General features: G+C 34.0%; 1 protein-coding gene across 3 annotated transcripts in view; it reads left to right on the top strand.

The window, feature by feature from the left end:
- LOC106872351 (protein Wnt-8b) overlaps window positions 1-15,000 on the top strand; it is a 108,056-nt gene that overhangs the window by 46,189 nt on the left and 46,867 nt on the right. Inside the window, exon 1 of one of the 3 annotated variants that reach the window (XM_014919312.3) lies at window positions 3,376-4,369. The exons of the other annotated variants lie outside the window; for them this stretch is intronic. Coding sequence (XP_014774798.1) covers window positions 4,263-4,369 — 107 coding nt within the window. The 5' untranslated portion in view covers window positions 3,376-4,262. Of the gene's footprint in view, window positions 1-3,375; window positions 4,370-15,000 lie in introns of those variants that run through there. 3 annotated transcript variants of the gene reach the window in all.

Raw genomic sequence — 15,000 nt, 5'->3', positions numbered from 1 at the left:
GACAAAATCAGGTTTTCATTAGAAAGAAAGAATTTATCTTAATGAAGAATATTGGTTTCGAAACCAAATGTGTTACGTAAATTTTATCTTGTCTTTCCAATGTTCGCCATACTTTATATGTATTCGTACATGCCAAAAATGGTGAGTGAATTACGTACCCATATTATTTCCGTGTTGCTGCAGGCCAACATTTCTGTATACATCACGCCACGACCATTATCGCGCGATTGAAAAACTCTTATTATTGTGGTCAACACATTTTTATTTCACAATATAAGCAATTTAATTATTGGTTCATTTATTTTTCAAATAAATGTGGGATGCATATTATAATTATTCTATTTATTTATTTAATTATTTATTCTCAAAAGTATCATTATTGGTATATTACACAAAATGCTTAATTGTTTATACATTGACTATTTGTTACTGTAGGAGGCGCAATGGCCCAGTGGTTAGGGCAGCGGACTCACGGTCATAGGATCGTGGTTTCGATTCCCAGACCGGGCGTTGTGAGTGTTTATTGAGCGAAAACACCTAAAGCTCCACGAGGCTCCGGCAGGGGATGGTGGCGAACCCTGCTGTACTCTTTCACCACAACTTTCTCTCACTCTTACTTCCTGTTTCTGTTGTGCCTGTAATTCAAAGGGTCAGTCTTATCACGCTGAATATCCCCGAGAACTACGTTAAGGGTACACGTGTCTGTGGAGTGCTCAGCCACTTTCACGTTAATTTCACGAGCAGGCTGTTCCGTTGATCGGATCAACTGGAACCCTCGACGTCGTAAGCGACGGAGTGCCAACAACAACAATTTAATACTGTCATAAACGAGCTTCTTTCTGTATGCGGTACATCTTCAGTGTGGAGTAATGGAACAATAGGAAGTCATTTTAATTTTATTATCCAAGTAATTCTTTTCATTTGAAATCAGAAAAATAGGAAGAGAGAGAGAGAGAAACAAAAAGAAAAGAAGAAAACAAAGTCACTTGTAAATAGAAAAAAAATTGGTATTTTTTTCAATTTTTTCTTTTCTTATCCAAGGATCAGCAGCAGTTAGGCCGAGTTCGAATGCAAGTGTATTATGATAATTTCCATCTTTAACCTGGTCTTCCCAACCTCAGCCATTTTTGTACGCGACGAGTGAGTGATTTCTTAAATGAAAATGTCTAAAGTGATGAGGTATGAAATATTGTAAAGAAAAACTCAAAAGTAAAAACACTGCAAGGAAAGAGAACGACATCGAATGTCTAAAGGAATTTAGGGGTTCAGTTTTGCTATGGACATATTTTTTCACGATGTGTACATTATTCGCATAAAGAGAGAATATCTGATGCAAAATTATAACGGGGCCCAACAGAGGAATTAGACTTACAGTTAAGTCAGTGAACTATGATTACTTTGAGATGTGAGTATAGATGCCGAAAGGCGGCGAGCTGGCCGAATCGTTAGCACGCCGGGCGAAATGCTTAGCAGTATTTCGTCCGTCTTTACGTTCTGAGTTCAAATTCCGCCGAGGTCGACTTTGCCTTTCATCCTTTCGGAGTCGATAATTTAAATAGCAGTTGCGTACTGGGGTCGATCTAATCGACTGGCCCTTCCCCCATAATTTCAGGCCTTGTGCCTAGAGTAGAAAAGAGTATAGATGCCGAGTCAATCGGTACTATACAACCAGAAATATGTAATCAGGGTAATAACTTTTGCTGCAAGTAGAGATGGCATTGTAACATTGACAAGTGATTTATCTTGCGACATTAAACTCAAACCGTTTAACATAATAGATTATAACTGCCTTAAAAGCTGACTGAATGTAGAAATGCTAGAATGCCGGACTTTATACCTTGCGATATTTAGAAACACTCGTTTATATTTTTCAAATGTCACCAGTGTCGATTTCGCTTGTTATCTTTTCAGGATCGATAATATTGATACCAATGATAGAGTGGTATCCATGTATTTGTCTAATTACTTTCTTACAAATTAAAAAAATCAGTAATGCCACAAATTTATGAAATTCTTCGTCGTCAAAGTCTTTTACCAAGGTATTAAGGTAAATGAAACTAGCTTGAATACGAATTGAAACTGGTTCAGAGACTCATTCGTATTTAGAGAGTACTTGTTAGATTTAGTCGTGTTAGACTTAGTCGTAATATTTGGTTATGAGAATGGTATCGTAAAATGTGGGCTTTCCAGGTTCGGCAACCAGCATTTCATTTCCAGCTGAAACTATTTCATCACAGTTGCCTCACTAGTGACCTTGGTGAAATGTATGAATGAATATCTCCTTGACTTTCAATTCCATAAAAAGGTTTAAATGTTAATATTTAGATATTAGGTATAAATGCTATCATTACTACGATTATACAACTTGAGGTGGCGAGCTGCCAGGATCGTTAGCACACCAGGCAAAATGCTTAACGGCATTTCGTCCGTCTTTTACGCTCTGAGTTCAAATTCTGCCGGGGTCGACTTTGCCTTTCATCCTTTCGAGTTCGATAAAATAAGTGCCATGATGAGCATTGGGGTCAATTTAATCGACTTAATCCCTTCCTCAAACTTGCTGGTTTTGTGCAAAAATTTGAAACTTCTGACAAAGGAACGCAGTCTGCAAATTGGGAGTGGTACTGCTTGGTTAAAATTAACATGACCCTTAGTGGAATATAAGTTAAAGCTAATACCGATGAGATTTGATCTAGCACGTAAACACCCGGTATGTTTAAAATGATAATAGCATCTAATTTTGATACATTGCCAGCAGTTTTGAGTGGAGTGGTTTAGTCAATAGTATGGGTCCTTATGCTTGAGTGCGGCTTTATTTTATCGACTACAGAAGGATAAATAGTAAAGTTGACACCGGTGATATTTGAACTTTAAAAGTAAAAAGCCAGAATGTATAAATTAATAATAAAGGTTATATGAAAAAATCAATGCTGTTGTTAGTATATGAAATTGTTGATTTTATTGTTTGTTTACTAGTTAAACTGTCATCGAATATTTACTAGTTAAATTGTTATCGAATATCTACTAGTTAAATTATCAAACTAGTTAAATATTTCTAGTTAATTTCTACAAATAATTAAATATTTTATGATGCAATACATTTCGCTTTAATCAGCTACTTGAAATTAAAGATGAAATAATAGGAAATAATTAAGCAAGGGAAAATGGGCGCCAAAATTAATGGCAACTTGTGAGCATGTGGGATTTGAGTGTTCTAAGCTCCTTTTCTTCTCATCTGCGCATACATTAGCATCGTTGAAGTAGTTACAGGATGAAAGAGGCGTAGACGGTGGTGCACATGCGTGCTCATTGCTCTGAAAATAACATGCTTGTCCTCTACTCCAGTTTTCAGTCTTGCTTGCTTTAACACTCGTCTTCATCGAACGGCTCACATCTGAAGGATTGGAAGGGAGGGGGGGAGCAATGAGAAAGAAGAAAGAAATTGGTGAGTGGCACACTTCAGACTTGAAGCGCAAAGAGGAAACGAAAAGAAAGCAATAAAAAAAAAGAGAATGTGATAAAAGCAAAAATATTTATAACAAATAAAAAGATTTTTGCCTTACTTTGTAAAAGTTGAAGAGTTGCTGGGTTGTGTAACAGGAAGATTAGACTGTAAGTGAATGAATAATCGGAGATAAAGAAGATTTTTTTTTTTTTTTTTTTTTTTTGAAAATTCAACTTGGAATCATATTTGCATGTGCAAATGTATATGTGAATGAACGTGTAGGGAAGAAGAGGCGAGTTAAATGTAATTATTATTCTTCAGCTCACATCTCTTGGATGTTTGCTGTTGAAAGATGCATATGTAGAATGTTGGACAACTATTTGTGTTGGAGAGGAACAACTGGGTCTATTTGTAGTATAGATCGACACGTGTAGACAATTGATATAAATCTGCATCCTGTTGGAGTATCATTTTGTGAAGTTCATTGAGAAATATCTTAAATAATTAGACAAAATTTATTTTGAGAAAAAACAATGCCACTGAACCTCAAAAGATTAATATAATTTTTGCTCTGGTGGTTCTGCCTCGAAACAACGAATGAGGCACAATTAGTAACAAAAAGACATAAAGATATATATATTTTTTTAATTGTATTTATTTATTTGCATCCATCTTCATTGTACTTGACATTGTTGTCTATACGTTGTAGTAGCAGTTTCTTTGTTTTCATCTTCATCCCTTACATTTCTTCATTTATTGCCACTGCACAGCACTGACCGAAACCAGATCAGTGCTACTGTTACAGTGGTGAAAAAAACAAATGCTGAACACTAACATTAATAATCGTGTTACATTGTTCGAAACACCAATTGGATTGATATTCCTGTTCATAATGTCACTAGCCAACTGGAGGATTATCTCTGCCTGGTGAGTACTTATGCTCTAAGTATTAAAGTTAATAGCACTAGTCAGAAATTAGTAAAATGCTACTGCTTTGTGTAAAACAGAAAAAAACTTATTGAGACAAGGGTTGGCACATAAAATACTTCTTCATGTTTAAAGTTTTACTTTTAATTCACGTTCATCGCAGAATTACACACGCGCACGCACGCACGCACACACACACACACACACACACACACACACACACACACACTCACACACACACACATAGTAAAACATAGATAAAATTGCCTCTTCATAAAGATCTAGGTCTTCATCCATCTATCCATCACTCTAACCAGTCTGCCAGCCAGCCAGCCACACACATAAAAACATACATTTACATACATACATATATATATATATATATATATATATATATATATATATACGTATAATAGATGTGTACACAAAGATACATATATATGTCTACATATGCGCGCACACACACATACACACACATATATATATACGTGGGAGTATGTGTTTCTGTATACATACACATACACACACACACACACACACACACACACACACACACATATATATATATATATATATATATGTTTGAGTGTGTGAACAGGAGTGAGTGTTAACTGAAAATAAAGTTTTAGATTTACTTTTCATAAAGTTTAAGATTTCCATACATACATACATACATACATACATACATACATACATACATACATACACATACGCACACACGCGCATAAACAAACATATGCACACACACACACACACACACGCACATATATGTATAGATATGCACTGATATATTATACATACATACATACATTTATATATGCATGACATGTATGTCTGAGTATAGATGCGCGCGCAAGTGTGTTAAACATTATTATGACGATTCACTCCGTAGCTACACACATTCCACGTGAGATACTCCGAGTATCCACTGAGTTTATAACCGATTTTACACAAACGAATAAACTCTACTACAAAGATTCTTTCTTAACTTTTTGACGATTCCAACCCAAGCAATTGTGCATTATATTCCCATGCGCCTCTCCGATACTCTGTCGGAATAACCATCATCAATAGTCTTATTAGGAGCCAGTATGATTTCATAAATATCAATATTTTGGTTCTACTTCACCAGAATCAGAACTGAGAGGAAATCGTTGCGATTTAGGTTCTTTTTTTTTTGCATTTTTCTCAGACGCGTCTGTGCAATAAGAAACTTGCTTCCCAATCACATGGTTCCGGGTTCAGTCCCACTGTGTGGCACCTTGGGCAAGTGTTTTCTACTATAGCCTCGGGTCGACCAAAGCCTTGTGAGCGGATTTTGGTAGACGGAAACTGAAAGAAGCCTGTCGTACATATATATATATATATATATATATATATATATATATATATATATATATATATATATATATATATATATGTATGTTTATGCGTGTGTGTCTTTGTGTTTGTGTTTTTCCCCTCAACATCGTTTGACAACCGATGTTTGTGTGTTTATGTCCCTGTAACTTAGCGGTGCGGTAAAAGAACCCGATAGAATAAGTACTAGGCTTACAAAGAATAAATCCTGGGGTCGATTTCTTTGACTAAAACCCTGTAAGGCGGTGCTCCAGCATGGCCGCAGTCAAATGACTGAAATGTGCAAAAGAATAAAAGAATATATATATATATATATATATATATATATATATATATATATATATATATATATATATATATATATATATATATATATATATATATATATATATATATATATAATCATAAATATATAGGGATTGACAGTAACCTGCTTCTCCAACATACTGAGAATTCAGAAATAGCAGTCAAAGAACTACTGATTTCAAAACTACAAATTATTAGTTTTGAAATCAGTAGTTCTTTGACTGCTATTTCTGAATTCTCAGTATGTTGGAGAAGCAGGTTACTGTCAATCCCTATATATTTATGATTATAAATGTTTTTTACCGAAAAGGTTTTTTCATACTGAGCTACCCGGCAAAATTGTTAATTATTAATTTTATTACGAATTGACGATTCCCTGCCCTGCATATCTATATATATATATATATATATAAATAGGGACACAGTAATTGTGTCAAGGCCGACAGGAAGCGGTCCAGCTTCCTAGGGCTAAACAGCAGTAGTGTATTCCCTTATTGGGATTGTCACATTAAGTTGACAATATACTACAACTTTGTCGCTCCACTACTGCTTAAATCTCTCTGAGAGATTTAGAAATATTATATTTCTAATATATATATATATAACACACACACACACACACACAGATATATATATATATATATATATATATATATATATATATATATATATATAGATAGATAGATAGATAGATAGATAGATAGATAGATACATTATTTTTATTAGCCACACAGGGCTCAACGAAGATGGGACAAATACAATGTAGAGCTTTTCTTTTTGGGAGGGGGAAGAAAAAAAAAGGGGGGGGGTTCGATCAAAAGGGATCGTAGGAAGGAAAAGGGGGTAGTTCGATCAAAAGGGATCAAAAAAAAAAATAGATAGATAGATAGATAGATACATATATACACACATATATACAGAGAGAGAGGGGGGAGAGAAAAAAGAAATGATATTAAAGAACAAGTGTCGTGTATCCAGTATGTTCCTCGATCCCCAGGGGTTTTCGGCAGTCAAGGTTAAGTACCCCAGCTCTATTACATATATTATGTTCTTTATATTTACTAATTTGTATGTATGTATGCTTGAATGCATATTTGTATGTGTATATACGCATCTATGAATTAGTGTACGTATGTGTGCATGTTTAATGTACACATGTGTGCATGTTTATACACAATGTATATGATATACATGTGTGTGTAAATATATACATGAATAATAAATTATAATACATATATACATATCTGTATACACACACATGCACACACACATACATTATATATATATATATATACATATATATATATATATATATATATATATATATAATACAAATGATATATGAGTATATGCATGTATACATACATACATACATACATACATACATACATATATATATATATATATATATATATATATATATATATATATATATATATATATATATATATATATATATATATATATATATATTATATATATATATCTGTGTGTATCTCAAATATAACCACATCGTGTATCTTTTCAATACTCTGGCTAGATGTATGCCGTGTATATCCTACATGTGTGTGTATATATGCATGTATACACACACAATATATTCAAATACGTGTGGATATATGTGTGTGTGTGTGTGTACGTACGTGCGTGTGTGTATGTGTGTGTGTGTGTGTGTGTGTGTGTGTGTGTGTGTGTGTGTGTGGTGTTGTTTAGTCACATGTCTGCTGTGATTGAGTGGATCCATGAATCAGAAACTTCTAGTCGAGACAACCTTATTTTTCTATATCAGGGACTACATTTTTCAGTTGTATAGTGCGATTTGTAAGAGATTCTATTGCTATTTCTGGCCAGTCGAGAAATCATCAGTTAGAGACAGTCTTTATACATGCAAAAATATATTTGTATGTATTTGTAAGTATATATACGTATAAATAAATACACCGACACACAGAGATATGCATACATACATACATACATATGTACATAGGTACATACATACATACATACATACATATGTATATATGTTAAAGTCTGTCATACAGGCCATGACGAAGGGAAATAGCCCTGAAACTCGAGTCGCCTTTATATATATATATTTATATTTATATATTTATATATTTGATCCTTTATATTGAACACTCAATATTTCATCTACATTCAATACTTTCTTTCATGGTGCCATCCATTTTTATTTTATTTTATTTTATATTGTATATTGTATATCATATTATATATTGTATATTCCATATTCTATACCCCACATTAGTTCTGCAGGAATATAAATAAAACATAAAAAACAGACAGTGTTGGAACTCTTTTAAGCAAAATTATACATATATATATATATATATATATATATGAACACAAAAACAGGGAAAATATTCACCAATGCGAACATGAACTGCAAAAGTAGAAATCTAATCTACTGCATCAAATGCCCCAATTGTGAAGAACTGTACGTTGGCCAGACAGGTAATGCACTATCAGAACGCTCACGGATACATCGACAACAGATTAAAAACCCAGAAGTCCGCCAAATACCACTGAGTAACCATCTAGCAACATGTGGTCATCAAACTTTTATTATATTCCCATTCCATAAACTTTACAACCGGAATGAAATTAAAAGAAAATGCAAAGAAAAGTACTTTATTAAGAAATTCAAACCCACTCTTAACAAAAAATGATTAAATCCATCTTACTTGGGGTTTAAAAATCTTATCCTTATAACTAAAACACAAAAAATCTCTCAAATATCATCATCTCTAAAAATAGATTTGGCCTTTATATATTTATATATTTAATCCTTTATATTGAACACTCAATACTTCATCTATTCAATAAGACATATTCCATATATTCAATAAGACATTCAATACTTTATTTCATAGTACCATCCATTTTTATTTTATATTATATATTGTATATCATATTATATATTGTATATTCCATATTCTATACCCCACATTAGTTCTGCAGGAATATAAATAAAACATAAAAAACAGACAGTGTTGGAACTCTTTTAAGCAAAATTATATATATATATATATATATATATATATATATATATATATATATATATGAACACAAAAACAGGGAAAATATTCACCAATGCGAACATGAACTGCAAAAGTAGAAATCTAATCTACTGCATCAAATGCCCCAATTGTGAAGAACTGTACGTTGGCCAGACAGGTAATGCACTATCAGAACGCTCACGGGTACATCGACAACAGATTAAAAACCCAGAAGTCCGCCAAATACCACTGAGTAACCATCTAGCAACATGTGGTCATCAAACTTTTATTATATTCCCATTCCATAAACTTTACAACCGGAATGAAATTAAAAGAAAATGCAAAGAAAAGTACTTTATTAAGAAATTCAAACCCACTCTTAACAAAAAATGATTAAATCCATCTTACTTGGGGTTTAAAAATCTTATCCTTATAACTAAAACACAAAAAATCTCTCAAATATCATCATCTCTAAAAATAGATTTGGCCTTTATATATTTATATATTTAATCCTTTATATTGAACACTCAATACTTCATCTATTCAATAAGACATATTCCATATATTCAATAAGACATTCAATACTTTATTTCATAGTACCATCCATTTTTATTTTATATTATATATTGTATATTATATTATATATTGTATATTCCATATTCTATATCCCACATTGGTTTTGCAGGAATATAAATAAAACATAAAAAACAGACAGTGTTGGAACCCTTTTAAACAAAATAGTATATTCCTCTATACACAATCATACAACCCCCCCCCTATTTTTTTTGTATTTATTTTTACTCGCATATATATATATATATATATATATATATACACGCAGTATATATATTGCTGGTAGGGACACCGTATTTCGTTTTGCTTACATATGTATATATATATATATATATATATATATATATATATATACACACACGCGCACATACAGTATATATATTGCTGGTAGGGACACCCTATTTTGTTTTGCAACCATAATATACTGTTCAGTATATTATAGGGTTATAAGTCAATACTGTGCCCTATTATTGTGTTAGCAGCGTGTTGTTTTCATTTTAAGTTTATCTCTACAGATTTTCCTTAGAATTTAAGAGCCAGACTAGAATTCTGTACATGTATGTATGTATGTATGTATGTATGTATGTCATTTTTCACTTTTATTTTAAGATTTCTTGCCAATAGAGAAAGAGCCGGTTTCTAAACTAGATCCATGACTCCTACAATGGAATTTTAATATCAACAACGGGGTATGTATGTATGTATGTATGTATGTGTGTATGTATGTATGTATGTATGTATGTATGTATGTATGTATGTATGTGTGTGTGTAATTGTTCAGTTTTATTTCAAGATTTCTTGTCAATAGAGACAGAGCCGGTTTCTAACCTAGATCCAAGGTTCCTTCATTGGAATTTCAACATCAGCAACAGGGTATGGTTTTATGTATGTATGTATGTATGAATGTATGTATACATACTGATTTATATATTTTGCTTTATGCATGTATTCTTATGCATACAGTTGCATATATACACATGCTCATACATAATTTGGAAAGTTTTACAGATTTTTACAGTTCCAGTAATGGACTGGATCTGTAATCTTCGAATTAGCTTTTTCCTTTCTGGTTTTGAGACACCTAATTTCTCAAGATTGCTATTTAAGCAGTGTGTTACATATACCAGGGCCCCAATAATTACAGGTATAAACCTGAACTTGTAACCTGGATAGAGTAACTGCAGATTTCTCAATAGTTCAGCGTAGGTGCTCTCTTTTTCACTGATCTTCCGCTTTATGTTAACATCCGCTGGGCAGCTAATTTCCACAACTGTACACAGTTTCACTTCTCTATCCAAAATCATTATATCAGGTCTGTTGCGCTTACATTTTATTGAAGTCTTCACTGGGATATTCCACCAGTACTCCTATGTATGTATGTATGTATGTATGTATGTATGTATGTATGTATGTATGTATGTATGTATGTATGTGTATGGTAAACAACTTGATGTAGTTGATCAGTTTGTCTACCTGGGAAGCACTGTTAATAGATATAGCAATTTGGATAATGAAATTCCATACAGAATTAGGAAAGCAAGTGATGCTTTCGGAAGGCTAGAAAGACGTCTCTGAGGTCGGCGAGACATATGCAGGAAGACAAAGGTAAAAGTGTACAAGACATGTGTGCTCTCTTCTCTTCTTTATGCCTGCGAGGCGTGGGTCACATATCGGTACCACCTTAAACAACTGGAACGTTTCCATCAGATGTGTCTCAGGCGGATCTATGGCATTAAATGGGAGGATCACATCAGTGATCTTGAAATATTGGAAAGCTCTCGGTATGAAAGTATAGAAGCTCTTGTGTTAAAGCAAAGGCTCAGATGGAGTGGTCATCTGATCAGGATGAAGGATTCAAGGATGCCAAAACAACTCTTTTATGGAGAGTTAGCTAAAGAAGCTAGTTGATTAGCTAGCTAGTTGATTAGCTAGCTAGTTGATTAGCTAGCTAGTTGATTAGCTAGCTAGTTGATTAGCTAGCTAGTTGATTAGCTAGCTAGTTGATTAGCTAGCTAGTTGATTAGCTAGCTAGTTGATTAGCTAGCTAGTTGATTTCTTTCCATGCAAGACGTAGATCTTCCAGATTCTCACTTCAACATTTACTCACATAACCAAGTGCAACAATTATTAATGATATAAAAGTGAATTCAAAACCTAGATATAGAAACTGAGTGTCTGGAAGTAGTTTTCTGTAATTATTCTCTTTCTCTTTGATTTTCGAAGATATTCACATCAGCAGAACAACTAACCTCTATGTTGGCGCATACTTTTTTTGTTTAATCCAAGCAACGATATCTGGCGTATTGTGCTCGCACATATACATAATTACGTATGTGTGTCATTGTTCAGTTTTATTTCAAGATTTCTTGCCAGTAGAGAAAGAGCCGGTTTCTAACTTAGATTCAAGATTCCTTCATTGGGATTTCAGCATCAACAACAGGGTATTTTTGTTTGTATGTATGATGTGTATGAATACATGGAGGTTTGTTTGTTTTGCTTTATGTATTACATCAGATCTGTTGTGCCTGCATTTTATTGAGGTCTTCACTGGGACATTCCACCAGTACTCTTTTTTACTATGAGTGTCTATAGATTCCACCATACTGTGGGTTCTTATTTCTTTGTCCTCGGGGTTATCCTTCCGACGGATTTCATTATTGAGTGTCCTAACAACAACATCATGTCTCATCGGTAGATAATACCGTGGTGTCATTTTCGGACAACTGCCTATGAGGTGCGTGATATCTACGGTGTCTGCATCGGTTGTCCACAAAGTCTGCATCCACAAAGTCTGCATCGGTTGTCACATTTTGCTGCTTTTCCGCATCTCTATCCCTTTTGTGCATCAGGTACTTGGTTGATATTTCCTGTTCCTGGATTGCAAACGTATACCCTTCAAAGTGAACAGTAGTAATCCGACTATTGGGCCATGATAAATTGCTTTGATGATCGATGTTACTATCATCTTGGAGCCTTCTACTAACATATCTATGCATAGTCTTTTGCTCGTATAGGCTTATCCTTTCATCTGATGATACGTTGCGGTAGAGTCGTGCAACTTCTTTGGGCATGTATTCTAGGTTATCAGAGAAAGAATGTTGCTCAGGGAGCTACCTTCCAAGTCTTATCATGTTATCATGTTATCAGCCTCATGTATGCAAACTTGGTCAAGTGATGCACTTCGACAATTGGTGATTAAAAGATGTTGCCGAAGGGATATGATGCGACATTCAAGGGCATTTTAAATCGATGTTAAACTTCTGACGCTTTGTTTTCGTTTTAGGTAGAGGCAGTCTACGTACTGTTTATGTGGAAAATATGTGTGCTTGTTAGTATTTTTCGGGTCTCCACATCAATGGCTCGGATCTCATCAAGGGTCCAATCAAGCAGCCTAAATGTTGATATGACTACTGGCACTGCAAACACATTGTGGTCCACTGTTTTATTGAATGCAGAGAGTTCTGGGGTTCAAATTTTCTTTATTCGGTTGTAAGATTCTTTAGTGACACGTGTTTTGTTACAGGTGTCATTGTAAGATATGTTTCAACCACCCCTAGATACCTGTAACATTCCTCGTCAGATAAAGGGGAAACAGTCAAATCATTGATGAAAATGTTATTAGTCTGGTTTATAGTTTTCCCCCTTTTCACAACCCGATAACAACATTTATCCTGACCAAACTCCAACCCTACATCCTTTGAAAATGTAACTTGGTGAAGGCTCTTATTCATCTCATGCATAATCTTTGCATAAAGTTTTAAGTTATTCACAAAGAAACAGTGTTATTTTGATACATATGTATGTATGTATGTATGTATATATGTATGTATGTATGTATGTATCTATGCATGTATGTATGTATGTTTGTATGTATGTACGTACGTATGTATGTATGTACGTACGTATGTATGTATGTATGTATGTATATGTATGCACGTATGCATGTGTGTATGCGCTTACAAACAATAGAGAAAAGGCACTCAATACAAAGCAGAATTTAAATATTTATTGTAGTACTGACGATAATCTTTGTTGCTGCTCGGAGTTGCATGCTTACCACGTACTGAGTAATTAAGTTATGACACATGACACATAAAACATTAACATAATATGAATATATTATTAATAATCCTTTCTACTATAGGCACAAGGCTAGAAATTTGGAGATAAAGGCTAGTCGATTACATCGAGCCAAGTACTCAACTTTTACTTATTTTATTTCATCTCGATCTCTCACTCAATACACAATTAGGTTTGGATAAGTCAAGCACCGTTCACTTCAGATTCCTCCATTCAGACATTTCAGAAAATAGTTGAATGATTATTTTCTTACAGCCATTTGAAGAATAATTATTGAACAGTTTTGCTATGAATGAAGAACGTTTATTTTCACAAAGTCAAGATGCAGACAAAGCGTTCTATTACTAACTTTTTTTTAACTCGATCTCATACCCAATACACTTATTTTCTCTTGCTCTTTCCCTCTGTCTATCTGTCTGTCTGTATGTCTTTCTGTCTGCTTGTCTGTCTGTCTGTATGTTTGTCTTTCTGTCTGTCTGTATGCATGTATGTATGTATGTATGTATGTATGTATGTATGTATGTGTGAAAGAAAATGAGGAATCTCTGTTCTTTAAAGTTTTAAGAAAAGTTAGGTATAAATATTCGTTTGTTTTTGTTTAAGTTTACAAAGTTACTTTCTTTTAACGGCCTCAGATATTCAGTTGTTTGTTGCTCTTATTAAAGTTGAAGTCAGTAAAGCTTTCTGATGTCCAAAGTCAATTTACTCTAAGCAAGGGGATCTCACAGGCATCCTGAATTACGAAAATGTTAAATTCCCTAAAAATATTGTATACACAGACGTTGTTTCATTGTCAGAATTTCCTGTTTGAGTGGTCTGTTGCGTATAATGTTGTATTTTTCTTTTAGATTCAAGTCCTCTTACGCTGCTTAGCACAATGGCCGGCAAGCTTCCAACGCCAGGGTCGGTTTGCTGCCACTCGTGCACATCCATTCCACATAATGTTGACAGCCTTCAGGTCATCTTGAGATATCCATCTCCAAGCAATCTTCGGTCTGTCCCCTTTACGCCTAGCGTCAGGTGGTACCCATCTTATGGTTGTTTTTTAGTGTCATTGATCAGATAGACGTAGAACATGGTCAGCTAGCTGGAATTGGCGCTCTGCTACAATCTGTCGCAGTGGTCATGACCTCGCTCTTTTCAGAATCTTATTTGTGACACTTTTATGTTTTTGTAAACACACTATCATTATGTTTAATTCAATTTTTGCAACTATCGTTATAATCTTAGAATGCTATCATTTTTCTGTAATACAGCTCACTGTATGTATATCATCATTTTCGACCGGGTTGCATA

This window comes from Octopus bimaculoides, chromosome 3, assembly GCF_046866305.1.
Source record: "Octopus bimaculoides isolate indiv1 chromosome 3, ASM4686630v1, whole genome shotgun sequence".
Taxonomy (NCBI): domain Eukaryota; kingdom Metazoa; phylum Mollusca; class Cephalopoda; order Octopoda; family Octopodidae; genus Octopus; species Octopus bimaculoides.
This window is presented reverse-complemented; position numbering and strand designations above follow the sequence as displayed.